The following is a 27041-nucleotide window of genomic DNA, read 5'->3' as shown; positions in this document are numbered from 1 at the left end:
AAATGTATACTTTAATCTTGTTGACGTATATTAGTAGCAGGCAAAATATGCTAATGACTCTTCTTAATATCTTAATTTATCCTGCACTTTTGTGATTAACAACACTGCAGACTGTTTGCACTGAAAAGACATCCAAAATATAGCGTTACAGCATCAAATCGCAATGTATTTGTCCGTGATAGTCACATCGCAGCATACACAAGTTGAGTTGGAATAATGATAACAATTCATTTTATTTATAGTGCGCTTTTCTCAGACCCAAAGCGCAACAAGGCATACAAAGTTAGAAAGCAGAACAATAATACAAAAACAGTAAAAACCTCACGACATGACAATAAAATATGAACAATAAAATTGAATGATTAAATTGACAAAAATAATCAATCCAAGTTAAAAGCAACGGTAAAAAGTTAAGTCTTAAGAAAGTTTCTTAAAACAGTCCAGAGAAGCAACATTCCTGATGCTGATGGGTAGACCATTCCATAACTTAGGCGCACTGTACAAAAAAGCTCTACCACCCATTGTCTTTAGTTTACAGTGTGATTAATACAGCAAAAGTCCAGCTGAAGAACAAAGACCACAAGTGCTAGTGGCGAGAGTTACCAGCTCAAAGTGTAGTCAGGTGCTAGCTCTTGCTTTATAGTTAAAATCAAGGTCTTAAAATCAATACATGACTTAACAGGAGGCTAGTGAAGTTGCTGAAGTAAAGAGGTACTGGGTTTCAGCTGGAAGGGCATCCGCTGTGTAAAACATATGCTGGATAAGTTGGCGGTTCATTCCGCTGTGGCAACCCCTGATAAATAAAGGGACTAAGTTAAAAAAAATATTAATGAATGAATAATAAAAAAATGCTTTATTCCTCTTCTGCTTAGAGATCAATAGTGTTAATATAATTCAACAAAGGTTTTCCTGTTTTGTAATAAGATTTTAAAGACCCTCTTAATGAAAACCTAATTTTGTCCAGCTTTAAACACACAGAAAAATATTTTATCCATCTGAAAATGTATTAAATTTAACACCATGATCCCTGTACATACCCTTCATTGGCTCAAGATGTAACCTTCCACGATAGTTCCAGTCCTGCATCCTCAGGATATGACGAGCTAATCTGCCCATCCTATTGTGTCGTGAGTTATTATTCGCGCTTCCTCTTGTAAACCTGTCACTGAGACTTCACACACTAATCACACAGCAGCCTTTTAGTGTTATCAAGAACTTACTACTGCACAATGTTGTCGTTCCTATATTTAGCCCCGAGAGAAAGCTGCGGGAAAGACTTCGAGGCGGCCCGATACAAATATATAAAGATAAAACACAATCCCGCTCACGCACGTCCGATTATTTATCAGGAATTCCTGTGGCGTGACTCTTATGTGAACCTTCATGTCAGTAAACGTTCGCACACTATAATCTAACCGTGGCGGTCGGTCTCTGACTGTTGTGATTGAGCATCTCGATCTGAAACATAAAACTTCAGAAAGGACCAAGTAAAACACACTAATCAGTAACCGCACTCATTTTATGACTCTACATAAATGGCTCAATATGCTTGTAAAGAAATCCCCCTGATTATGGCTTATATCACATAGTAATTACCGGCAAGTTTTTTTTACTGCTCTAAAATCAACAGAGAGAATTATGACAGTGTGTTGCTTGGTGATGCATCTATTGTAGTGCTCACTTACACATCTATAACTCTTTTTCTGTAAGGTAAACAGCGTTATTCTTCAAGTAGGCCGATTTATAGACTTAACTGTTGGAGTGTGATATAATAAAGTTTGAGTTGTATGTGGTTTGTGTATTCAGATGGATGTGCGAGGTCTGATAAATGGATAGAAAGAGCACGAGAAAGAGAAAAAGACTGCAGATGGTAATTATCGTGTAGATGGCAAATCATATCAGCTATTTACTCTGCACTAACAAGCGACCGGCGCATTGAAAATTAAAGCTGTTCTTGCGTTCGCAAAAATTGTGGTTAAATTTAATGGCTGTTTAGCCGGATTCAGAGCTTTACAGATGATCCCACACCAGATCCACTGACTTACAACACTGCATCCTCAGCACAGCAGCTACAAAAACTGCTTTCATTGACATTCTGCACGTCATTAAACTGTTTGGCGGTGGAAACTGCAACTCTGGAACATATTTAATATGCATTTTGAAAGATCATTTAATGAGTTTGAGGAACTTTTGACATATTTTTCCTCTTCTCGCAATAACATCACAGTGTTAACAAGGTATTTAGCCTACAATAATATTTTAATAACTTCTACAGTATAGACAGTGCTCAGCATAATTGAGTACACCCCATTTTGAAAATGAATATTTTCATCCATTTCACAGTAATTATAGGCAATGTATTTTGATGCATTTAAACAAAACAGATTTATTAAACAGATATATTTATTAAATTAATATTTTAGTCACCAAGCATATTTAGAAACTGAAGGATAATTTAATTAAATTCATTTCCCAGTGATGGGTTGCAGCTGGAAGGGCATCAACTGCATAGAACATGTGCTGCATAAGTTAATAAAGTCAATAAAGGGACTAAGCTGAAACGAAAATGAATGAATGAATGAATGAATAAATTCCAGCAAAATATTGAAAAAAAATTACAAACTACAAAATTTCAGCTGAATTTTTCATTTTTTTGCTTCTCTTGATTTTTCTTCTTTTGTTTAATGTGTATTTAATATTCTTCTATAACATATAAATTTGGGTGTACTGGTTTTTGGACTGTTACCGTAAGTTATTTTGTTAGATAAGCTCCAGACTTGGCTTCAGTACTGACTAATCTAATGTATGCAAAAATATAATATTCTAAAGCTTCCTATAAAAAATATTAATTTAAAAGATAGATTTGTAAGGAGTGTACCTATTTATGCTAAGCACTGTATAGTACTAAAAGATGTTGAAAATACATTGTGATAACGTGTTATGAGTTGTGATAACAGTGTGGTATTAACTACAATGTAAAAAACAGTTCACTAACAATTCACTTTAATTGTCAAGGATGAGATATCCCTTTTTGATTAATTGATATAGAAAGTATAATTAATGGAGGTGCCAACTTTAATGGTTTAAATAGGAGAGTTGAAGAAAATAAAAATAAATAAAAATAAAAAAATCATCCAGCATTTATGCAAAAATTAAACACACCTGTATTATTTTCTGACCCATACTTTTTAATGTATATAAAATAATACATGACCTAACAAAATTAATGATTCTAGTGTTGCACTGTAATCCTGGTTTTTCGATATTTTATCAAACTATTTAAAAACGGCTGACAAGATATCTTGGTATAAACTGTTACCCTGACTGACATATTAGAAGTATTCAGTAAATCATCATAAACATGTTTGAGTGTTATTTTTTTGCTCATAAAATAAATATATATAAACAGGTCAGATCATAATATATTAAAGATAAATAATAATAGCAGTAGTAATTGGTGAAGTAGAGTTGGTGGTGGTGTTATTATTCAATTGTTATAATTTTTACTTTTATTACATTGTTATTATTATTATTATTGTTGTTGTTCTAGTTGTTTTCTATTTTTACTTTCATTTTTATCATTACATTGTATCATTACACTCATTGTTACATTACTATCATTGTTGTCATTTCATACCACTGATTGGTTTTGCTTTGTTTTGTTTTATTGCTATCGATATGATTCACTTTAGTTTTTAAGAGTTATGACCATATTAACATGCTTAATATATGCATGTTGTATGTACTGTATTTGTATTTTTTGTTTTCTTATTTATGTACTGTGACATGTCTATGCAGTACCTTTACATGTGCACCTACACACACACACACACACACACACACACACACAAACACCTGCCTGTATATGTATCTGTTTTGTTTATCCCTCTCTGTATGTTTCAATGTAGTTTATATGCATCTCTTTGCATAATAAAAATAAATCAATATTATATATATATATATATATATATATATATATATATATATATATATATATATATATATATATATATATATATTTTTTTTTTTTTTTTTTTTTAAATAATAATAAATAAATAAGAACCGGGGCGGCACGCTGGCTCAGTGGTTAGCACTGTCCCCTTACAGCAAGAGGGTTGCTGATTCGAGTCCCGACTGGGTCAGTTGGCATTTTTGTGCGGAGTTTAGATGTTCTCCTCATGTTCATGCTGTATAGGTGTATTAAATGAACTAAACTTGCCGAAGTGTATGTGTGTGCATGTGAGAGTGTATAGGTTGCAGCTGGAAGGGCATCTCCTGTGTAAAACATATGCTGGATAAGTTGGTGGTTCATTCCGCTGTGGCGACCCCTGATGAATAGGGACTAAGCTGAAGGAAAATGAATGAATGAGAACTTTTTATAGATTGTATCTTGGCCATTGCTGTACTGAATTGTGAACAGAATGTGCTATTATTATTTTATACTAATAATAGGCAACGTTTATTAAAACTAACGAAAACTCATTGTACAGGTTAACAAAATCTTGCTGTCTATTTAGTGAGCGCACTATGTTTTGAAACACTGCCCGTTGTCTCTAGTGAGGCGTTTAATGCATGATGACGCAGTAACTATTAGTTACCAGCTCGTGAAGTCATATGATGACTGTTTCTTTCTGCTCCAATTTTCAGTGCAGCTTCACCCCTGGCAAAGAGTGAGGAAAAACCAGAAGGTATGCGTTTCTTTCATCGACGACGAAACGCAGTAAACAAAAACTCAAACGCAGGACTCAAATTAGTTCTTGCCAGACTTAATTAGCAGAGTGATAAAACTTTTAAGAGCTTTACAAGGGTTTTCATTTGCGGTAACGAAAGTCGTGTGATCCTACAAACAAGAAAAAAGACTCTCCTCGTGCCGTTACACATCTCCTCTGACATGTTTCATGCTGTCTGTCACTATAGAGAACATGGAAAGCGTGGACACCGTGAAGGCAGCATTAATACAAGGAAAACTTCCAAAGCACATGTTTTACAAGTGTTTATGAGATAACAGAAAGTCTTGTTTCTTATTTACAAGTTCAAAAACAACCTAGAGTCACTTAAATGTAAGAAAGTTATCAAAAAACTCTCGTCTATCGGATATTACTACATGTAACAGAGGGAAACATCATTGTTTACAAGTGTGTTTGTATTAAATATACAACATGTATACGATAACATATGATAGAAAAGAAAAGTGCTTACTAGACAGCTTAATTATACCAACTTATGTATGTTTCTTCATATTCTGCATTTATAAATACATCTATAACGTTAGGCATACTGAATGAGAATTTATTTTTACCTTGTTCATGTTGTTGGAGAATATTCCAGCTAAGAAGGTTTTCCTGAAAGATGTCATGGGCTACATTCCCAGTGATTTAATGGAGAGGCACTCGACTACTGATGGTCTTGTTTTCTTTACTCTCACTAAACTCACAGTCTGGCGGTGTGGGTGGAGTTACGGCGGGAAAAGAACACCGTGGAATGTTGTTACTGGAAGCAAGCTTTTCTCATTGGCTGCATCCTGACATATCGAGAGCTGATTGGACGGAATGCAAATTAGACGCGACTGAATGTTGCGCTGCTCTGTAACATCATTCTTAACAAGGGCTAAAAACCAAACTTGATTGAGTGGTGGGTCGAAGGTAAATATACCAAACTTTTACATTAAAGTTGCCATGGGTAATTTCCTTATTTATTTAATATATTAAAATAATAACCAGAAAACATTGATTTATATTAACTAATGCAGTATATATCTTCTAACTTTATTTTGAACTTAATATAGTTATGTAATGTGATTCCATGTGACGTCTTTTGTATTGTCCTCTATCTGTCAAGATACACTATTTATATATATTTTTAAATCTGATTCATTTGTAAGCATGTAATTGAAACGTTTAAGTTCAGTATGCTTTTTCGGTAGCTCAGCAATAAAACAAACCAAAAATAAAAAATAAAAAAATTATTATGATCTCTGTTAAAGGCATTCGCTCCAACCTTTGCCATCATTCTCAGTCTCTTCTCAGATGGGATGGGACAACTTTGGGGTTTTCAAGGTTTTAAAAACCTTTAACTATGGTTTTATCATTTACATTAATATATTATATTATATTATATTATATTATATTATATTATATTATATTATATTATATTATATTATATTATGTTATGCCCATACCACTCAAATACAAAACTGGCACTGGCAACACCAATAAATAAATATAAAAAAGAATATGTAAATATATTTATACACCTTTGCAATTGCAATTGCAATTAGCATGTGAATTAGATCAATTTATTACTATTTTGAAGTCCACGATTATGTCCTAATAGATGCATATGCAAAAACAAACAGTATAAACTAACAATGTATTTCAATTATTTGCATTTTCTTCAGAAACTAGTATGAAAGTCAGTGGACTGTATATTTGCCCGCCAAAAAGTGACATTCAGAACTATTAAAAACGTAATATCGACATCTAGTGGTCACTAGTGGAGTTACTTCTGCAGTTCCATTCATATACTGTATTAAAAAAAACTATTATTATACATAAAATGTCGCTTTTTAATGCATTTTTGAAAACATGCTAAGTTCTTCTAATTAGCCTATACAGCACCTTTAGCTAGGACCCATATAACACATTCCAGACTCATTTGTGTAACAAGTTTGTTCCTTTAGCCAAATAGGCTAATAAACACTTTCAAACGCTGCGTGATTAAAATGAATGACCTTAAGTGATGAATTCAGTCCACAAGCTGTACAAACAGAAAGCAATGAACGTGAAGCACTGAAAGCCCATATATTGTGCAAATGTGCAGGCCTACTAATAAGTAACACTATAACACACTGTACATTATGCTGTCATTAAATGTTTAAATATATTACAGTAAATGTTAAATGTGTAAAAAATGTGTAAAATTATAATTTACATACAGGGGAAACCAATTTTACAATTACACCTGGATTTTGCTTCAGTGTTTTCCACTATCCACCAGTTCATGCGGACTTGGAGTTTTGTTGTTTACATTATTCAAGATAATGTACAGGGCGTTCCACTATTCAGACAGTTGCAGCTAGCAAAGCATAGCAAATGTGATTATTAGCTCTGTCTACTCCACTGATATAGGCCTAGTAAGTCTCCTGTTAGTAGCTATAAGTTGGGATGAAAGTATCAAAGTGATTTTCTTGAAGCACTGACAACATTTGCTTTCCAGGCTAGCAATGCAGCATGCAACCCTTGATGGAGCAGCCAAATATCATCTGATTTCGGGACCGTGTCCCGCGGTTAGTTCTAAATTTCTGTTTTTATGTGCAAAAAGTTTATTATTCTAGTGGTTCTTTTTTCATTTAGTTGGGTTTCTCTTTTTATGTGTCACACTAAAAATTAATCTACAGGTTATTTAGTGCAATAACACATCCTTGAGTTTGAAGTATTTCAGTTTAAAAGTCAATCAGGTTTAAATGGCAAGAGTTCATGTGGGGACGAGAGTAACACTTACAGTATGTCCCACTGCTAATAGACATGCCTTATTTTTCACTTCCACATTAGTTTGCAGTGTTTTGACTTATATGTTTTTAGGATTAGTGCATATTGCCAATAATAAAAAAAAGTATTTAAAAATGTAAAAAATGTTAACATATTGCATTGTTGGATTGCTTTTGAAAATATCTAGAAAAAATAATTTACTGTCATCGTGGCAAACATAAAATAAATCAGTTATTTGAAAATAGTTTGAAAACTATTATCTTTAGAAATGTGTGAAAAATCTCTCTCTTAAACACAAATTGGGGAAAGAAATAAACAGGGGGGCTAATAATTCAGGGGGACTAATAATTCTGACTTCAACTCTATATACTTTTTGCAAAAATAAAGGTCAAAATATGTTTGCAGATGACGCATTAACAAGGTAGTAGTCAGAAAGCTGCTTATTTTGATTTTCTCAGACATATCCATATTAGAAGGCGATGCAGTGGCGCAGTAGGTAGTGCTGTCACCTCACAGCAAGAAGGTTACTGGGTCGCTGGTTCGAGTTACGGCTCAGTTGGCGTTTCTGTGTGGAGTTTGCATGTTCTCCCTGTGTGGGTTTCCTCCGTGTGCTCCGGTTTCCCCCACAGTCCAAAGACATGTAGTACAGGTGAATTGGGTGGGCTAAATTATCCATAGTGGATGACTGTCTGTGTGAATGAGTGTGCGTGGATGTTTCCCAGAGATGGGTTGCAGCTGGAAGGGCATCTGCTGCGTAAAAATGTGCTGGATAAGTTGGCGCTTCATTCCACTGTATCGACCCCAGATTAATAAAGGGACTAAGCAGACGAAAAAATGAATGAATGAATATCCAGATTAGTGTGCAAAGGTCTCTCTCACACACATACTCCATATAGAAGGCAGAAACTACACTGTAAAACCACAAAATTTAAGGTAACTCAAACCATTTGAGGAAACCAATTGGAACAAACCATTTAAGTTCAAAAACTAATCCTAATGAGTGCTGTGAACTTAATCCATTTGAGTAAATGAAGCAATTTGAGCACAGTAAAACCCAATAAAAGAAGAGAACTCAAACCAACTAAGTACTGTAAAACACAATAAGTTAGGTCAACTCAAACAGTTTGAGGAAAACAATTGCTACAGACCATGTCAGTAAAATAAAACTATTAAAAAAATCTATATGAGTACTGTGATCTTATTCCATTTAGGTTGAAGTAGTGAGGTATTTAATTAACCTATTACCTTCAACACTGAGTTCAAAACTTTTCAAATGAGTAGAAATTAACTTTCAGTCAATTTTGAGTTACCTACACTCATTTCATTTGATAAAGTTGACTGTTGGGTTTTACAGTGTAAGCTTTTTTGTATTGTAACTGATGATCAACAGTAAAAAATAGTAAATTTACCTCTTCACAAAAGGAAAAACCACCAACAATCAAAAATGCACGAGTATGGAAGTCAAACAGCCTCCAAACATAAAGAAAGAGTAGTATATTTTTGGTGTATTGTTGATTTTTTTTTTATAAATTTCAAATAATTTTCCCAAAACATGTCAAATTAAAAGTTGTCATCAAAAATCATTCCATTTACTGTAACACGGAGAAAGTTATGGCCAAATTAAAACTCAAAATCACCCCAGAGTGGATAAAAACATCCCCAACAGCACACAAGGGTTAAATCTTAGTTAAATCTTACTCCTGAGTAGACAGTTTTGAGTAAGCATAACACCCAAACTTCAAAACTATGCCTACTACAGGAGTATTTTGTAAGTTTTACATCAAAAAGCAACATGAAATGCAAAAATCTTATATTTAAAGTATGATGCAACAATCATGAAGACAAAAAAATTGAGCCATGAAGCAGGGTGTTGTGGAGTATCATCCATTACTCATTGCACCTCCAGCTGAGGAGGGGGATAATCATCTGTGTTTCAATGCAGCCGTGTTCCTGTCACACACAGGAGAGACTTGTGTTACCACAGCTCCTAAAATCACTCCAAATGACAAAACAGGAAGGCCCGGATATTTAGAAACACCTGTGGCGAAGTCAACACACTGACTGCTTTACATTTCAGGCCCTTCTCAAATGAATGCGCTGCAGTGAAACACATACTTGCTGCGCGGTGATGTAATGTTGACCAACAGTTTTGGAAGGAATGTTTGAGGGAGAACACAAACATTATTAAAAAGAAAAAAAAGAGGAGGATGCTGAGAGAGAGAGAGAGAGAGAGAGAGAGAGAGAGAGAGAGATGAAAACATGCAGTTAGAGGAAACGGAGGGAGGGTTGAGCACAGGAATGACTGGGTATGAGAGAGCCAAGAGCTGATTAAATACAGCTGTGAAGGGAGAGAGAGATCTATATATATATATGAGAGAGGGAGAGAGAGGATTGTGAGGAAGGGACTGAATTGAATTTTCGTGGGTAGTGGGAGTCAAATAAGCTGTAAAAGATGAGAAAAAGATGAAGACAAAATATGAAGACGCGAGAGAAACAGGCGATAGGCATGAGAGGGTGCACTTCTGTGGACTTTTAGAAAATAATCAGAAAAATAAACACTGTTAATTGTGCACTAATCAAACGTACTACAAAAAAACAGTGGTGGAAAGAGTACTACAAAATATACCAAAGTAAAAGTACCATTACTTGCCCAAAAGTAGAATAAAAGTATCTGTTGTAAATGTTATTCAAAGTAGGACTAAAAAGTTGCCCTTTTAAAAATACTCAAGAGTAGCGTTTACATGCAATTATAGTGTGTGTGTGTGTGTGTGAAAACGTAAAATTCTGTAGCCATTCATTCATTTTCTTGTCAGCTTAGTCCCTTTATTAATCTGGGGTTGCCAAAGCAGAATGAACCACCAACTTGTCCAGCAAGTTTTTACACAGCAGATGCCCTTCCAGCCACAACCCATCTCTGGGAAACATCCACACACACAACGGACAACTTAGCCAACCCAATTCACCTGTACCGCATGTCTTTGGACTGTGGGCAAAACCGGAGCAAACCCATGCAAAGGCAGGAAGAACATACAACTCCACACAGAAACGCCAACTGAGCAGAGGTTCGAACCAGCGACCTTCTTGCTGTGAGGCAACAGCACTACCTACTGCGCCACTGCATCGCCTTCTAATATGGATATGTCTGAGAAAATAAAAAACATATTCTGTAGTGCATTTAGTTATTGTTTAAGTATTGTTTAAATTGATTTTTTATGGTGGAAATGCAGGATATAGTTTAGTATTTTTACATGAGTTTACAAATTATTGTGGCTGTTTTATTTTGTTGCTCAAGGCTTGTTTATGATTTAATTAGTAGGATCAAAGATTAAAAATAGCATAAATGTGCTGGTTATTTTATTTAACTCTCATTGTAAAAATGTATTAAGTTTATGATAAAATTCAATATTAGATTTAATATTTCATCACCTTGGAATTATGAGGTTCTATCTGCGTTCTGATTGATTTTGAGATATTGAGCTTCTAAGTTTTTGCATTCCATATAGCAAACAGTATTTGTATAACATTTGTTAAAATGTGAAAAACTTATAAAACAACATCCCATAATCTAAATAAGTTGTCATTTAATAAGAATAAATCAATGACTCAATTTTGACAAAAATCTCAGGTAACCTTATAATTCTACGGTGAAGATTTGTATGCATTTTCTGTTAGCATAAATGTTAAACAATACAACCTGCAAAAGGGCATTTGTGAATTATATTTTAGGCATTGACATTTTTGATAACTTAAAAGACGTCAAAGTGAATGATTTTGGATTCTTGACACATTTTTGCAAAAGGGTTGGATACTCAAAACTGTCACTTGTTAAATCAATTACTATATTACCAGATATCATAAATATAATAAATTAGCTATTATACACTTAGTTTAAGAGTAGGCATTAAGGTTTTGACCACCCTATTTAGGTCAACTGCATACTGTAAGGTAGACCAGTGGCTAGTATTTATATTGTACTGTCATGCCAAAACACATTTTTGTTAGTTAGAGGGAGGCTACCATTATAATATAATATAATATAATATAATATAATATAATATAATATAATATAATATAATATAATATAATATAATATAATATAATATAATATAATATAATATAATATGCGAGGCATTGGCGCAGTAGGTAGTGCTGTCACCTCACAGCAAGAAGGTCGCTGGGTCGCTGGTTCGAACCTCGGCTCAGTTGGCGTTTCTGTGTGGAGTTTGCATGTTCTCCCTGCCTTCGCATGGGTTTCCTCTGGGTGCTCTGGTTTCCCCACAGTCCAAAGACATGCGGTGAATTGGGTAGGCTGAGTGTCCGTAGTGTATGAGTGTGTGTGTGAATATGTGTATGTTTCCCAGAGATGGGTTGCGGCTGGAAGGGCATCTGCTGCGTAAAAACTTGCTGGATAAGTTGGCGGTTCATTCCGCTGTGGCGACCCCGGATTAATAAAGGGACTAAGCCGACAAGAAAATGAATGTATAATATAATATAATATAATATAATATAATATAATATAATATAATATAATATAATAAAATACAGCATAATATAATATAACAATATAATATAATATAACAATATAATATAAAATACAGCATAATATAATATAATATAATATAATATAACAATATAATAAAATACAGCATAATATAATATAATATAACATAATATATGTATTATATTTATTATTATATAGATAATTATATAGTGGGTTAGATTATAAAATAATTTAATGTGCGTGATGAATATAATAGTCATTTGTTGAAACCTCTCCTTTGTCGGTCACAAATCTTTTTAAATACATTAAAGGGCAGTGCATATCTTAGCCTAGAGTTTGTTCACCCTCCGCCTAGGAATAAAAGGGTATAGGTAAACATTGACAATGTTGTAAGAATGACCCCTGTTCACGTAGATCCACCAAAACAAGAAAAAATGTGTTATAATGATTAGTAATTTAGCAATGTGCACATATTGTCTTGTATAGCTTAGCTTGCAATCTTGCCTATACACTGTAAAAAGTAAGTAAAGCTGCTTCAAATACCAGGAACTTCAAAATGTATTTTAAGTGCTCAAAGCTCTGTCACGAAGTAGTTCCTGGAGAAGCCTGAAAATCTATCTCAAAGTTGCATTTTTGTAGTTTACAATAATGGTAATTTTTTCAAAAATTTGCACAGTGAAAGAAACAGTATCATGTAAACGCCCTCTTAAATCCCCTATTTGAAGCAGCACCCAATATTTACACAGATTTTTACTTGTTTTATGAAACGCTGAATCATATCCCTCCTCTCATTCTCTGCCCATTTCCCAACTCGCTCCCAAAACATTTACAGTGCTCCACACACTGCAGCAGGCAGATGTCAGGGCACGATTCCCCAATGCTGAAGCAAAGCAAACAGAGTGCAGAGAGAGGGCTTTGTTTTTGTGACCCCAGAACCCTCGCGCTTTGATGAAGTGGCACTAAAAGGACAGAGATGGCTTTCCTTTTCCTTTCAAGTGCTTCCAGTTCACATTTCTCTCTGTGAACATTATTTTTCTCATGTTCTTTTACGACGACACATCCTGTCAGAGTAACACCCTAATGTGCATTGATGCACTTTATTCGAGATCAACGTATGATAGCAAATCAGATTGCTTCTGAAACTACAGTGTCTATGTGCAAAATCACCACCACAATGCAAGTCGGATAGCAGCCAATGAGATTAACAACATGTTGACATGTGGTTATGTATTTTACACATCACTTTTTTGAAAAGGACACTTTATATTATAGAACTGCAGGTTAACCATGTATATTATACCACCCAATACACAAAAGCTTAACTCTTCCTGTCTGTAATGTAATAATGTAACAACGTGCACCTTTTGTAAAGCTGCTTTGAAATGATAATTATTTTGAAAAGTGCTAATAAACTTTAATTGAACCTGCGGTTACTAGGGGGTCCAGCACTGTTAAAAATGTTGGTATCTACAAAATTCCTTCATGTTGTCTCAACACAAATCTATTAGGTTGACCTAATAGTTTTTACAAATTTAAGTGGATCGAACATAAAACAATTCATTTGTGCCTCCCCCCCTAAAGGGTAGTTTTGTTCTGTTGCCTGAATTGCATTAAAATGTCATTAAAAAAAATCCAATAGTTGGGTTGTCAATTTTTGCCTCAAAGTTGGGTAAAAACACAATCAAATTCTCTTGACAAATCAGCCGTTCTTTTAAAATTAATGACAGTATAGTTGGATTCATTTTAATTATCTTACAACTGTTTTTGAAATACAAATCCTCTAAAACAGGGGTGTCCAAACTCGGTTCTAGAGGGCTGGTGTCCTGCCAAGTTTAACTCCAACTTGCTTCAACTCAACTGCCAGGAAGTTTCTAGTATATGAAGTAGAGCTTGATTAGCTGCCTCAGGTGTGTTTGATTTGGGTTGGAGCTAAACTCTCCAGGACACCAGCCCTTCAGGACTGAGTTTGTACACTCCTGCTCTAAAGGATTGTTAGTCTGCATTATTTAGGGCAACTGGAGCCAGGAATACTTCCCAAATGACATTTTAACTTGAAAGGCATCTACGCTTATGTAAGTATGTTTTTTTCTTTTCCCGAGGTCTCCATAATCCTAGACCAGTGGTGATCATGGAGGAGTGGAGAGCATTAAACTGATTTCTGAAAAACGTCAGTGACAGATGAGTTTCCGTATTGATCCTGTGGGCCAGCCTGAAAACTTGCCGGTGACCTACTCTCACCTGCAGCTTCTCCACAATGGACCTCTAGTGTTCTCCAGCCTCCAGTGCCTAGACTGCAGCTTTGAACAAGAAGTTTGGCCAGAGGAAAATGGTTTCTCTAAAGGTTTTTTTTCCTTCACTTTCGTCATTTGGTTAAGTTTTGTTGCTCGCCACTGCCGCCACTGGCTTGCTTGGTTTGGGACTTGTGGAGCTGCTCATTGATGAATTTGCTCCTCAGTGTTTAGACTTTCAACAGTGAAAATTAAACCACAAATGAACTAAACTGAAATTCAACTTCTGAAAACTGGACCGACACAATTTCAGTTAACTAGAGCGCAGGCCTGTGCAGAGACTCTCCAAAGGGCATGTACAGGACAAATTTTTGAAGAGCGGGGGGAAGGGGGGGTGTTGTTGTTGTTGTCGTCGTCGCGCGCGCACTGAAGAGCGGTGTTGTTGCGCGCGTTCTGATGTTCTGATCAGCTGTGTTTTCACTCGTGTGCTGTAAAGCGTGGGGGGGGGGGGGAGCGCGCGTACTCAAGAGCGGTGTTGTCGCGTGCCTACTGAACGGCGGTATGTGTCACGGGGGCACTTTTGATCATTTTGGAAGGGCACTTTCTATCCAAGACTAAAAAGGGCATGTGCACTGCACAGGTTAACCCCTATGTGTGCACGTGCCTGCTAGAGCGTCTGTGTTAAGCTGCTTTCACACAATCTACATTGTAAAAGCGGCATAGAAATAAAGAAGAACAGAATTGAATTAAAACAACCAAGTTTTTTTTTGAGTGCATTCTTTATTCAAATCCAGATCACAAACTTTTAGGCATGTTTGTGTTGATATTTTAATATTCATGTGCATGCTGCGATCAGTGGAAAAGAAAATGAAAATATGTTTATGCCCTTAATGAGTTTTACACAAGCAGCATGCATGTGTGTGTGTGTTCCGTGTTTGTGTGTGTGTGTGTGTGTGTGTCGTGCTGTGGGAGAAACAGAACCTATTTATACATTGACCAGGCGTTTTCCTGTGTGGTGTTTATAGTGGATGCCTGTGGATTATGGCTGCAGTAAAGTAGCACTTGGTAAAGTTTCTGTCATTCCATGGATATTCTAGGAATATACCATAAGTCCCAAAGAGCAAAGATAAACAAAGATCATAGTTTGAGAACAGCTGTGTTTTTTAGATTGCAGAAGACAAAGCAAACTCAGATTTGATAGCTCATGACAGTTTTCTAGTAATTACTAAAGGCAAAAATCAACATCACTAAAAATTTGTTGGCCACACTAATACATTTATGTTTAAAAACACCCCCCCCCCATTTTGCCCTGTTGTCCAAACTGAGATTTATTCATTCATACATTCATTCATTTTCTTTTTGGCCTAATCCCTTTATTAATCCGGGGTTGCCACAGCGGAATAACCGCCAACTTATCCAGCATATGTTTTATGCAGCGAATGCCTTTCCAGCCACAACCTAACACTGGAAAACATCCATGCACACTCATTCACACACATACACTACGGACAATTTAGCCTACCCAATTCACCTATAGCCATCTTTGGACTTGTGGGTGAAACCGGAGCACTCGGAAGAAACCCTCGCGAACACGAAGAGAACATATAAACTACACACAGAAATGCCAACTAATGCACATTCATGCACACACATACACTATGTGTAACCAGCGACCTTCTTGTTGTAAGGCAAACATGCGCCCCACAGCTCCACTGTATCACCCCAAACTAAGATGGACTTTTTATAGACAAATTAAGCTTTTTTTTTCTTTTGCTTTGTGCCGCAGTCATGGGACCTAGTCAAAAATGTAGACAAAAAGCATTTTTAACAAAAACACATTTTTCAAAAATATCCTAATTAAACCAAGAACAACAAAAAAATCTAACAAAATATAACCTCAACATTAGAGAAAAACATTGAGCAACTTTTGGAAAATGCGTAAAAAGATTTAAATTATAAATAAAATAAGTGACTATGTACTGCTGAATATACTAACTAAGTTTGCCATCTGGAGAAACAAAAACAACAAACATTGATCGCACACTTACCAAATCTGTAGAGACAGGACAATCAACGCCAACTGGAACTGCGTCTTTTTTTAAAAGAAGACGATTGGAAAAAACTTTCAGATTCGAAAAGCTGAGGTAAAAAATTTAGAAATCAAATTGTGTCGCGTGGTAGCAGTCCACTGTAATCCAACTGCTGGGCCCACACGCAAGCTGCGCCTACATCATGAGCAAATGGATACAAAACCTTTGTTGTGGCACATTTAAAAACGCAACACTGTAGAACCATGTCTCTGAATTACGGTTGGCAATGTGGCATCTCCCTGAACACTGTAACAGGAAAAAAGAGTCGTCGAAGCTATACCATACATATTAATGAATTTGCATCTCGTTCACAATAGAGTACGCTGATTGGTTTGAACCAAGTCTTTCTCATGAATTAATGAACAGATGTGCTGAAAACTCAATGACATCACTTTGTACCGGCCAGTACAGACATCCAGTCTCCACTCCAGAATATACACAAAGATCTCATCTCCGTGATGTGGCTTCAAAATTTCCTTTCAAATTGGAAGGACGAATTTGCTCGAAACAACGCAAAAACAACCAATTTTCACTCTTCAGTGAAGTATATGTATTCTAATAGTGCTTTTAGCAAAATTAACTATATATATATATATATGTCTGTCAACATCTCAGAAAATGTGTTTTGGTGTTTTATGACCTTTTAACAACAGGACAAAACAAAACGAGACAGGGAATTGTTTTTTTTTTTTAACAATTTAAAATAAAAATATGAAATGTACAATTCCTAGACATCCCAAAGATCATATGCACCATCCCAAGGTCCATGTCAAAAACAGTGAACATCCCGAAGTACAGCTGTCCCTTAGAGACAAAGAATGACACAATGCAAAACAGCCTGGAGACTTACAAGACAGAGACAGGAGTGAAGACTTGCTGTTTGTCACGCTAAGACAATAGCAGCTCAGTGAGGGTAAGATTCTGACAAGCTAAAGCCTCTATTTGTTAAACAAAAACAGTAAATAGCCAAGGGCAACTCATAATTCAATCTGCAATGATTGCATGGGTGCAGAGTGAAGTTAAAGATCTGAGGGGTCGTAAGTTCAGATCCTGCAAAAGTTGATCTAGGAAGCATTATCTTGTTCCACTGGGAACTAAAAAACAACAGTTATATGTCAGATTGTGTAACTATAGCATCATAAATGGGTTATATGCTTGCATGAGACAGTGTTTCATTATAATCCCATCAGCAGACCAAAAATGTTTCTACGTGACATGATCATATACTGATTTAGGAGTATTACCATTAAACTCTGCAGCCACAGAAAAAGAAAAGAAACTGGGCTTGTATTAAAATCAAAAATGTCTGTAAAAACAAATATTATGGTTATAGTTGTAGGAGGAAGCATTCAAAAGAAACCTCAACCTTATGCAAGTTTGCTATTAAAACATCAACAGGGCAGTGGATGGACTCTTTTGCAATCCCATAGTGACAAGACTAAAATTTGTATGTGTTTGGGCACAGATTATGGATCTGCGGTGAAATATGAAAGTGGCATGGCTGTATAAATGTGTAGAGAAAAATAATGATTCCCAGGCCTGCTTTACAGGATCAGCTGCAACTCTGTGACATCATGCAGAGGGCTTGAAGTTCCCACGCTGCACTGCACGTGAACCAGCCTCAGGGACCAGACCATTATAGACTTTCACTCTCAGGCATGTAAACACACAATCAAGCCCTCCTCAAGTTTTCCAGTCCTTCTTTGTCAGTGTCAACAATCAGAGAGACATTGTTATTTCAGAATCGAAATGCTCATCCTTACACAATTTGACTGACCTGGAATGGTTAATCTAGCATTTTCACAAACACAGAACATTGGTATCTTAAATGTCACCTAAATCATCTAAGAGTTTTCACATTGTGCAGGAAAAAAACAAAACATGAAGTGGTGGGATTCCAGAGACTTACAGTTTGTATATTGGAGTATTAATATTTAAGAAACCACCAAAAACTTTTACAAGCACCAGAGTACCAAAGAAACCATCTTAATACCCCAGGAACCACTAGAAACCCTAACTTTTACCCAGAACATCCAACCAAGAACCTTAACCTAACCACCCAAACCACATCGGTGTACCAAAATAACCATTAAAATATCCTAGCAGCAACCACTAGAAACTCCAACCTTTACCCAGAACACAACCATGAACCTTAACGTAACCACCCAAAACACCACCAGTGTACCAAAGTAACCATCGATATATCTTAGCAGCAACCACTAGAAACCCAAACCTTTACCCAGAACACACAACCAAGAACCTTAACCTAACCACCCAAACCATCGCCAGTGTACCAAATAACCATCAAAATATCTTAGCAACAACCACTAGAAACCCCAACCTTTACCCAGAACACACAACCAAGAACCTTAACCTAATCACCACCGGTGTACCAAAGTAACCATCAAAATATCTAAGCAGCAACCACTAGAAACCCCAACTTTTATCTAGAACACACAACCAAGAACCTTAACTTAACCACCCAAACCATTACTTGGGTACCAAATTAACCATAAAATATCTGAGCAGCAACCACTGGAAACCCCAACCTTAACCTAGAACACACAACCAAGAACCTTAACCTATCCACCCAAACCATCACCAGTGTACCAAAGTAACCATCAAATTATCTTAGCAGCAACCACTAGAAAGCCCAAACTTTACCCAGAACACACAACCAAGAACCTTAACCTAACCACCCAAACCATCTCCAGTGTACCAAAATAACCATCAAAATATCTGAGCAGCAACCACTAGAAAACCCAAACTTTTATGTAGAACACACAACCAAAGAACCTTAACCTAATTATCACTGGTGTACCAAAGTAACCATCAAAATATCTTAGCAGCAACCACTAGAAACCCCAACCTTTACCTAGAACACACAACCAAGAACCTTAACCACCCAAATAAAATATCTTAGCAGCAACCACTAGAAGCCCCAACCTTTACCCAGAACACAAGGGAAACAAACCCTTAACACTTACCTAATCTAACCAACCAAAACAATCACCTGAGTACCAAACTAAACATCAAAATACAGCACCAAAAACAACAGCCACAACAACAAACAAAAAAAATTGTTTGCTCAACAATCGCATAATCAGTCTTCAGAGAATTGGCATCATTCAAAATACATTATCAACCACACAAAACACTACAACATTTCTTAAAAATACTCTATAAAGCAGCAGAATACCTGAGCAACACCCCATAGTACCCCTTACATCTATCCAGAGCAGCTTATCAAGCAACACTCTGGCAAATACACAAGTTCTGCATAAGTAAGCATACCTCATATTTTCTTCAAAATGTTTATCCTATTTTAGTGAACATATGAAAATCAAGGAAAGCAAAACAAAGGTGTAGTACTGCATAATATACTTTGACAAGTTGCAAATTCATCCTTATCTGATGCTGTCTTCGCTGGAAGGGAGTAACATCTCTTGCTACAAGAAGTTGCAAAACTTTTGACTGACATTCAGACAAACACAGTTCCTTTACCACAAGCAGACACTTGATCATCCGACACTGCAGCATACAAATAAACATGAACTCATCACCTGTAAACAAATACGGGAAGCACCCACCTTGGTCAGCCTCATGTTTCCCCTGGATTTTGCTCTCTCCCTCCTTAAAGACCCTCTCACGGGTACTGGATCTGGCTCGTCCCCACAGCTATCCCCACTTAAGGCGCAACCCATATAGAGGCCTGGACCCTGCTGGTCCGTCTCTTCTCTCTCCCTCTCTCTGGATGAGGTTTCCCGAGCACACAAGAGGCAGCTGTTTTTGTTCGCTCACTCGAAGCCCTTCCCCTTTTCCTGGCTTTAATTCAAACACACACACATGTTCGCCAGTTCACACTCATCTGTCTCTCGTGAGCACACGTATGTAAACAAAGGTGAGAATATGCCTATTAAATCAAAAGTCTATTAGCACTCTTAGCCTGCGTACGGTCAGCCAAACGTACACAACTCACAAGCCAACATCAAGAGGATATCAGCCCCCACCCCCTACTTTTCCCAGAAACACACACACCATTGTGCTCAAGTGATCTGTCTTTCAGAACGTAAACAAACGACTGTTGACTTTTCTTCCTTAATTGCTCATTTTTAGTGTTAGAGGCACATCCAACGATACCTCAAATCATGCAATTTATTGGGGAGTGGTGTGTTTGATCTTTCCCATATAAAAGATTAATGTTTATCTTGTAGGAAAAAATCAAGACGTATATTTAAGAAAGGACCTTAACTATTTCTAGTGACTTGGATATTACAGTGACTTTGAACATGTTAGTGATCAAAATGTACAATCTAGTTACAACCCAGAATACCCTAGCAACCACATAGCAACTTTTTAGAAACTAGCCAAAACGCAATAGTAAATTACCTAGCAATGCAATTGTAGTAATCACACACTTTCAATCTGTAGGAAACCCTTGTAATCCAGAATGCCCAAGGAATGTTCTTTTAACGCTTAAGTAACTATCCCATTAAGTAACCTAGGATGCCAATTGGTATGGGGTCACACAAGAAATCATTAATTATTTCAATTTTATTTATTATTCGAGTCTGAACGATCTTTAATTTTGAAAAGTGACCATATTTTCTCACTTTTATCTCGGTCACTTAAGCGTCAAAATGAACCTACAAGCAGCAAAATGAGTAAGAAACAGAAAGCAACCTACGAAACCCTGCTCCAACCCTGGTCTGCTGTGTAATTGTTGAAACATTGAGCGGTCCGCGGTGATGAAATGGATGGGACCAACACCATAAAGCGCTATCTACATAGTATTATATTAAATAACCTTATATTTGCTTATAGATTGTGCGTCCACTGTGGGCCACTTACTATGCGTTCACACCACAGGCAACGAGAGTATCAAAGTTTGCTCTGGCCGCCCGGTCGACGATGATGTCTGCTTTTACAGCACTGCCGACGAGATCGTCAAAATTCGCTATCTTGTTTTTAAAGGGGCTGTTGCATATCAGCAAATCACTTACATTCCTGCATAAAAACATGCTTTCTAGTTTGAAAATGTTGCACACCTTTTATCAAATTCATTTGACTGTGGAAGATCTAGTTGTTGCATGTGTTGTGGCTTTGTTCCACCTATCCAATACGTCCATATGTGTGAAATATTCTGAAGCAGCAATACTGTTTCGTACTGTCGTATAGATAGGAACAACTGTGGTTGGTACCAAAGTTCACAGGACTGTGTTGTCTGCGATCTAATGGACTTCTACATTCCGATTGGTTGCCGCTGAACCGCATCATAGCTCATTACCATAGAGTTGACTTGATTTCAACTCTCCTCTGCTCACACCAGCGAAAATGTGGCGCCTCACTTCTCGCTGCTTGTTGCCGCTGGCTTCCATTGAAAATTAATGACTTCCCACTATATTGACGCTTTAGCCACCAGAGGTGTGAGTTCACATTTAGAACAGCAAGGTAATCACTTCACAAAGTTCTACCAACTACCCAGACAGCACAAGTAATCAGCAAATAATGCGCTAGCAACCACAAAGAAGAGTGAAACAATCATTTTGCAATGTCCCAAGCCATCACTCATTCACAGTGTACACTAGCAATTACTTAGCATAGGCCTAGTAAACACTCAAAAACACAGGGGAAGAATTTGACTTGAGATCCAACACTCTCTTCCACCCTCAATTCCATGGCTGAGGGGATTCCCTTGGGCAAGGCACGGAACCCCTTTTGCAATGTCCCATCATCCACCCAAGCCATCACTCATTCATAGTGTACACTTGCAATTACTTAGCATAGGCCTAGTAAACACTCAAAAACACAGGGGCAGAATTTGACTTGTGATCCAACACTCTCTTCCACCCACAATTCCATGGCTGGGGGGATTCCCTTGGGCAAGGCATGGAACCCCGACCAACCCACTTGCTCTGGGTTAGTGTTCATCTTCTAAATGCTGAAAGTAAATGTAAACTCTTTTAATCACCTGACCATAGCAACCACCAGAATACCCAAGCTTTGCAAAGCCCTAGCAACCAACTAGAACTCCAAAACAATGACTTAGCTATGCATGAGCAACCACCCGGGACATCTAATCAGTCAGAATAGGCAACACTGCAATAAGCAATCTCTCTGATTAACTAAGTAATTGCGCATCTCAGCATTAAAAAAAAACATTTAAAAACTTTTTATACTGAAATAATTTTCTCTGCCACTTTGCACCACTTGATCTAACAAGAACAAGGTCTCTTGTTAGAATCTGGACTGAAGAATGGCTTTGGAATGAAGTGAAGCGACAGTTTGTCTCCAGTATCTACAACGCAGAACATGCAACTCTTACAGATCTTCCAACCTCAAAGGGGTTTCTCATGCTAAGATCACACTAAATATCTCTCGACTTCACTCATCCATTTCACTCATTTTTCCTCGCATATTTTCCCAGTATTCTTGTGGAGCAGGCCAACTGAAACCACGACTATTCACCAGGAAATGAAATGGCGTATCAGACCACAACAACCATTGCTGGGAATAGAGGGAAGCCGCAGCTCTGCAGGGCTTTGGGCTGAGCTGGTATGTAAGTTGGCAGTGTTGATGTGTAGCTGCTGGGCTTAGGCTGTGTAACTGAGAACCTGTGTGAACAGAATCAGCCCTTCAGAGCCGATTTACCCTGACGAGGCCTCCCAAAGCCAAACTCTCAAACTCTGCTTCTCTAAGACCATTTGAAACGGCATGTTTTCAGTTTTCTTGTGGAACTTTTTCTTTTCTCAAAGGAGAATAAGAGATGGAGTTGGAGTTAGGGGGGGTGGGGGTGACAGGATGGCCTGTGGGACAATTAAATCGTACCCCTTTTAAGGCAAATTCCACTCGTGCCTCCTCAGCCCCTCTTGTTTTCCTCCCTCCTCTTTTCCTGTTCTCTCTCTCTCTCTCCCCAAAGGCACACACAGGCCAACTTTCTATTGAATGCCAATGTCGCAGTAACAACTTTTTCAGGTACACTGAAATGATTTCTCTTCTTGTAAACACTTTTCTGCCTGTATTGCACAATGTTGTATCTTGGAGTTCACAGGTCTCCAGGAGACCTATCTGGAAAAATCATCAGCTGAAAATTCTGAAAACACATTAACAGATTAGTCAAGTACCACTAGATGTGAGTACATGTAATCTATTAATGTGTTTGCAATGCAGCTAATAGCTTGCTTTGGAAAGAAAATAAACAGTTAATGCTAATGCTGAATTAGCTCCAAATGAAATCCAAATGCAAATGACTTAAAGTGGTGGTGATCCTAAAAATACAACCTAAAAAATGAAATCTTTAAATCTTTTAGCCTTATGTTGCAACTTGCTCTACACCTTTCTTTTATAAGTCTTACGGTTTTTAACTGGACCTTTCTACAAGGACATCAACGAGGTCCAACAAACAATTAGGGAAAAGCCTATTTTAACATTCATTCATTCTTCTATTCTTTCATTCTATCATTTTATCTTCGACTTAGCCCCTTCATTAATCTGGGGTCGCCACAGTGGAATGAACCACCAACTTAGGTTTTACACAGCGGATGCCCTTCCAGCTGCAACCCATCACTGGGAAACACACTTATTCACACACATAGACTACGGACAATATAACTTACCCAATTCACCTACATCACATGTCTTTGGACTTGCTGGGGAAACTGAAGCACCCATGCAAACGCGGGGAGAACATGCAAACTCCACACAGAAACGCCAACTGACCCAGCCGGGGCTCAAACTAGTGACCTACTTGCTGTGAGGTGATTGTGCCACCGTGCTGCCCCCCTATTTTAACAATCTGAACTTTGTTTATTAAAAAATAATGTTTGGAGTAATGTTTAACGTGAAGTTAAATAGTGAATGGTCATCTCATGCAAACAGGTAGTACCACTTAAAACAACAAAACTGGAATCCATTGCTGATTGTAACCAGTATGTAAATGCTCTAATTCCCACTTTTAACCCCTGGTAAAAGAACGTTAAACTCTTAACACCTCTTTATGTCCTACTTTGGACTATAATGTTAGGGCTAAATGCTTAGCAACTGACATTGTGAAGAAATGATGCCAAGGTATCCATAATCGTGGACCAGGCTGTATCCTGAGCAGATGCCAAGTCGGTCATGGAGGAGTGGGGAACATTAGACAGACAAGTCTTGGCATTGATGCCATGGGCCAGCCTGAACACCAGCTGGGTCACCTGCAGCTTCTCCATGATGGTCGTCAGCGTTCTCCTGCCTCCAGAGTCTAGACTGCAGCTTTGCACAGTAAGTCTGGGCAGAGGAGAAATGGTCGTGCCCAACTGAGCCTGGTTTCTCTCAAGTTTTTTTCCTTCTGTTTCTTCAATTGGGAGCAAAAGCTTTGCTTTTCGCCACTGTTGCCACTGGCTTGCTTGGTTTGGGACTTGCAGAGCTGCTCATCAATGAATTTGCTCTTCAGTGTATATTCAGCAGCAGGGGCGGACTGGGACTAAAAATCAGCCCTGGCCCTGTAGCCACACCAGCCCACATTACTACACCGACACAGCCCCATGCACGGACACGCACATTCACTACTTATTTTGGTGTACAGATGGTGAAATAATATAAGCAGTACCACATATGTAACAGATATTTAAACATTTAATGTATGTGACTGGAACAAAAACAAATTTATATATGTCATCATTCATTCATTTTCTTTGCTTAGTCCCTTTATTAATCTGGGATTTCCACAGCAGAATGAACCGCTAACTTGTCCACCATATGTTTTACGCAGCAGATGCCCTCTAAAGTGCAACGCACTGTGAAACCCCTATACACACACATTCACATACATGCACTACGGACAATTAAGCCTGCCCAATTCACCTACAGCACGTGTTTGGACTTGTGAGGGAAATCAGGAGGAAACCCACGCGAACATGCAAACTCCACACAGAAACACCAACTAACCCAGCCGAGGCTCGAAAAAGCATCCTTCTTGCGCCCCTCCGCTGCCCTCTTTTGAGACTATTTCTGTTAATTTTATGCATTTCGGCAGAGTTTTACTTTTTTTTTTGACATTCTAGCCAGATTTTGGGTCAGCCCATCTCGAAACCAGCCGGTTGTTGTTGATTGGGCCAATGCTTAACATTTATTATTATTATTACTATTATCATCATCATCATCATCATCATCATCATTATACTCACATCTTGCAAGAGATAAAAGCTGCCTGCATATGAAAACAATACATATTAAAAAATAAAAAAATGTAAAAATAGCTGACCGGCCCACATTTAAAAAATGGTCCGGCCCTTCTGGCATTTGCCAGAATTGCCAGATGGCCAGTCCGCCCCTGTTCAGCAGTGAAGTAAAACCACACTGAACTGAACTAAACTAAACGTCAACTATAAAAACTGGACTAACACAGTTTCCTTTTACTAGAAGTTCTATATGTTAAGCTGCTTTGACACAATCTTCATTGTAAAAGTGGTATAGAAATAAACATGTACTGAATTATCATGTGCCTCATATTCACATGCCTTTGACAGTCATAAAACATTGTTAAATCGGGCTGAAAAAGTGAGTTTCTTTACACCTTTGGAGTTTGAAAGGTCTAATCAGGAAAAACTTGATAGCGGTCAGCAATTAATAATATGAAGATGCACAACACTAAAACCTTAATGTAAATAGGTCATGTGCTGCATTTATCCAATCAATGAGCAGCGTTTAAGACTGTGGAGTTTAGAACCACACCATGTGAATACCCAGGGTTCATTGTTAACCCCGGGGGAAATGATGAGCTATGTGAAAGGTGAAGAAAGATGGAAGAAAGAGTAAAGAAGAACCTAGGGTCGACTATTTTAAGTGTGAAAAACCCTGCTGAGTCTCATTTTAGCAAGATAGGCTAAAACAAAACACTGGCTACACAATCACATTTTCCATAAAACCAATTGCAAAGAAAACTAATGAATGTAATAAAAAACAGCACAGTCTGACATTTTTAAGAGTAATATGTCACCTTATGTAAATATAGAACTAAATGATGTATTGACTGCTTCTTATGAAATGTGTTTGTCTGATTCTCAGACTCTGGCCCTGTAGATCTGTTGTCCTTTATGAGATGCCTCTTTCAACACCTGAAGCAATCGCATGAGGAAAAAGCTGTAAAATGCTTTTAACTAAGAACAGCCAGCTGCCAACAGCCGCTGAGTACTTTTTGGCAGGGAACATCCTTCTGGCAAAGGCCTCAGCAGACATAATTCTCGCTATCTGCTAATGGTGTAGGGAGGCATTTCAAGCAGGGAAACAAGACTGACAAGATTCATTTTGAAGAATGGAAAGGATTTACATAGAAGTCCAAAGATGCCTGTCTGGGAAGAAAATCCTGATTGCTGCAAAAGTAAAGGAAAGGAGGAAGGAAGAAATATAAGGAGTCGCATGAGAAAAGTTGAAGAGATGCTTAAAATAGAATGAAAAAACAAAGAGTGCATGGTCCAAAAAAGGAAAAGTAAATAGACAGACAAGGGGAGATCAGAATCTAAGTGAACAGTCCAGACAGTGTTTTTAAAACAGACAGTCTTAGACAAAGATAGTACAGCTAATTGCAGATGAAATCGAATTAAATGGAAATGGCCATTAGAAAGAAGTTAGAAATTTCTAACTACTGACTTCCATAGCATTTGTATGTTTGTGTTTACTATGGAAGTCAATTGTTAAAGGTTTCAACCAATTTTCAACAGAAAAGGGAAGCTCATTAAGGTTTGGAACTACTTTA

General features: G+C 37.4%; 1 protein-coding gene and 1 long non-coding RNA gene across 13 annotated transcripts in view; one reads left to right on the top strand and one right to left on the bottom strand.

The window, feature by feature from the left end:
* The window catches only part of LOC137490614 (uncharacterized), a 159280-nt gene extending 144787 nt beyond the window's left edge, over positions 1-14493 (top strand). Inside the window, exon 8 of the long non-coding RNA XR_012399025.1 lies at positions 14417-14493. This is a non-coding gene — a long non-coding RNA (uncharacterized lncRNA). The remainder of the gene's footprint in view (positions 1-14416) is intronic.
* The window catches only part of tns2a (tensin 2a), a 111697-nt gene extending 91625 nt beyond the window's left edge, over positions 1-20072 (bottom strand). For 7 of the 12 annotated variants that reach the window (XM_009296676.5, XM_073939847.1, XM_073939849.1 and 4 more), the window contains exon 1: positions 19897-20072. Coding sequence is in view for 7 of the 12 variants with exons in the window: in XM_021469904.3 (XP_021325579.2) it covers positions 19897-20010 (114 nt within the window). In the remaining 5 variants the exon portion in view is untranslated. Of the gene's footprint in view, positions 1-5299; positions 5400-19896 lie in introns of those variants that run through there. The other 5 variants (XM_009296675.5, XM_073939844.1, XM_021469906.3 and 2 more) reach the window with 1 other exon arrangement.
* Between the last annotated feature and the right edge of the window lie 6969 nt (positions 20073-27041).

This window comes from Danio rerio, chromosome 23 (assembly GCF_049306965.1).
Source record: "Danio rerio strain Tuebingen ecotype United States chromosome 23, GRCz12tu, whole genome shotgun sequence".
NCBI lineage: Eukaryota > Metazoa > Chordata > Actinopteri > Cypriniformes > Danionidae > Danio > Danio rerio.
The sequence above is the reverse complement of the archived record's forward strand: the minus strand, read 5'-3'. Positions and strand labels throughout refer to the sequence as shown.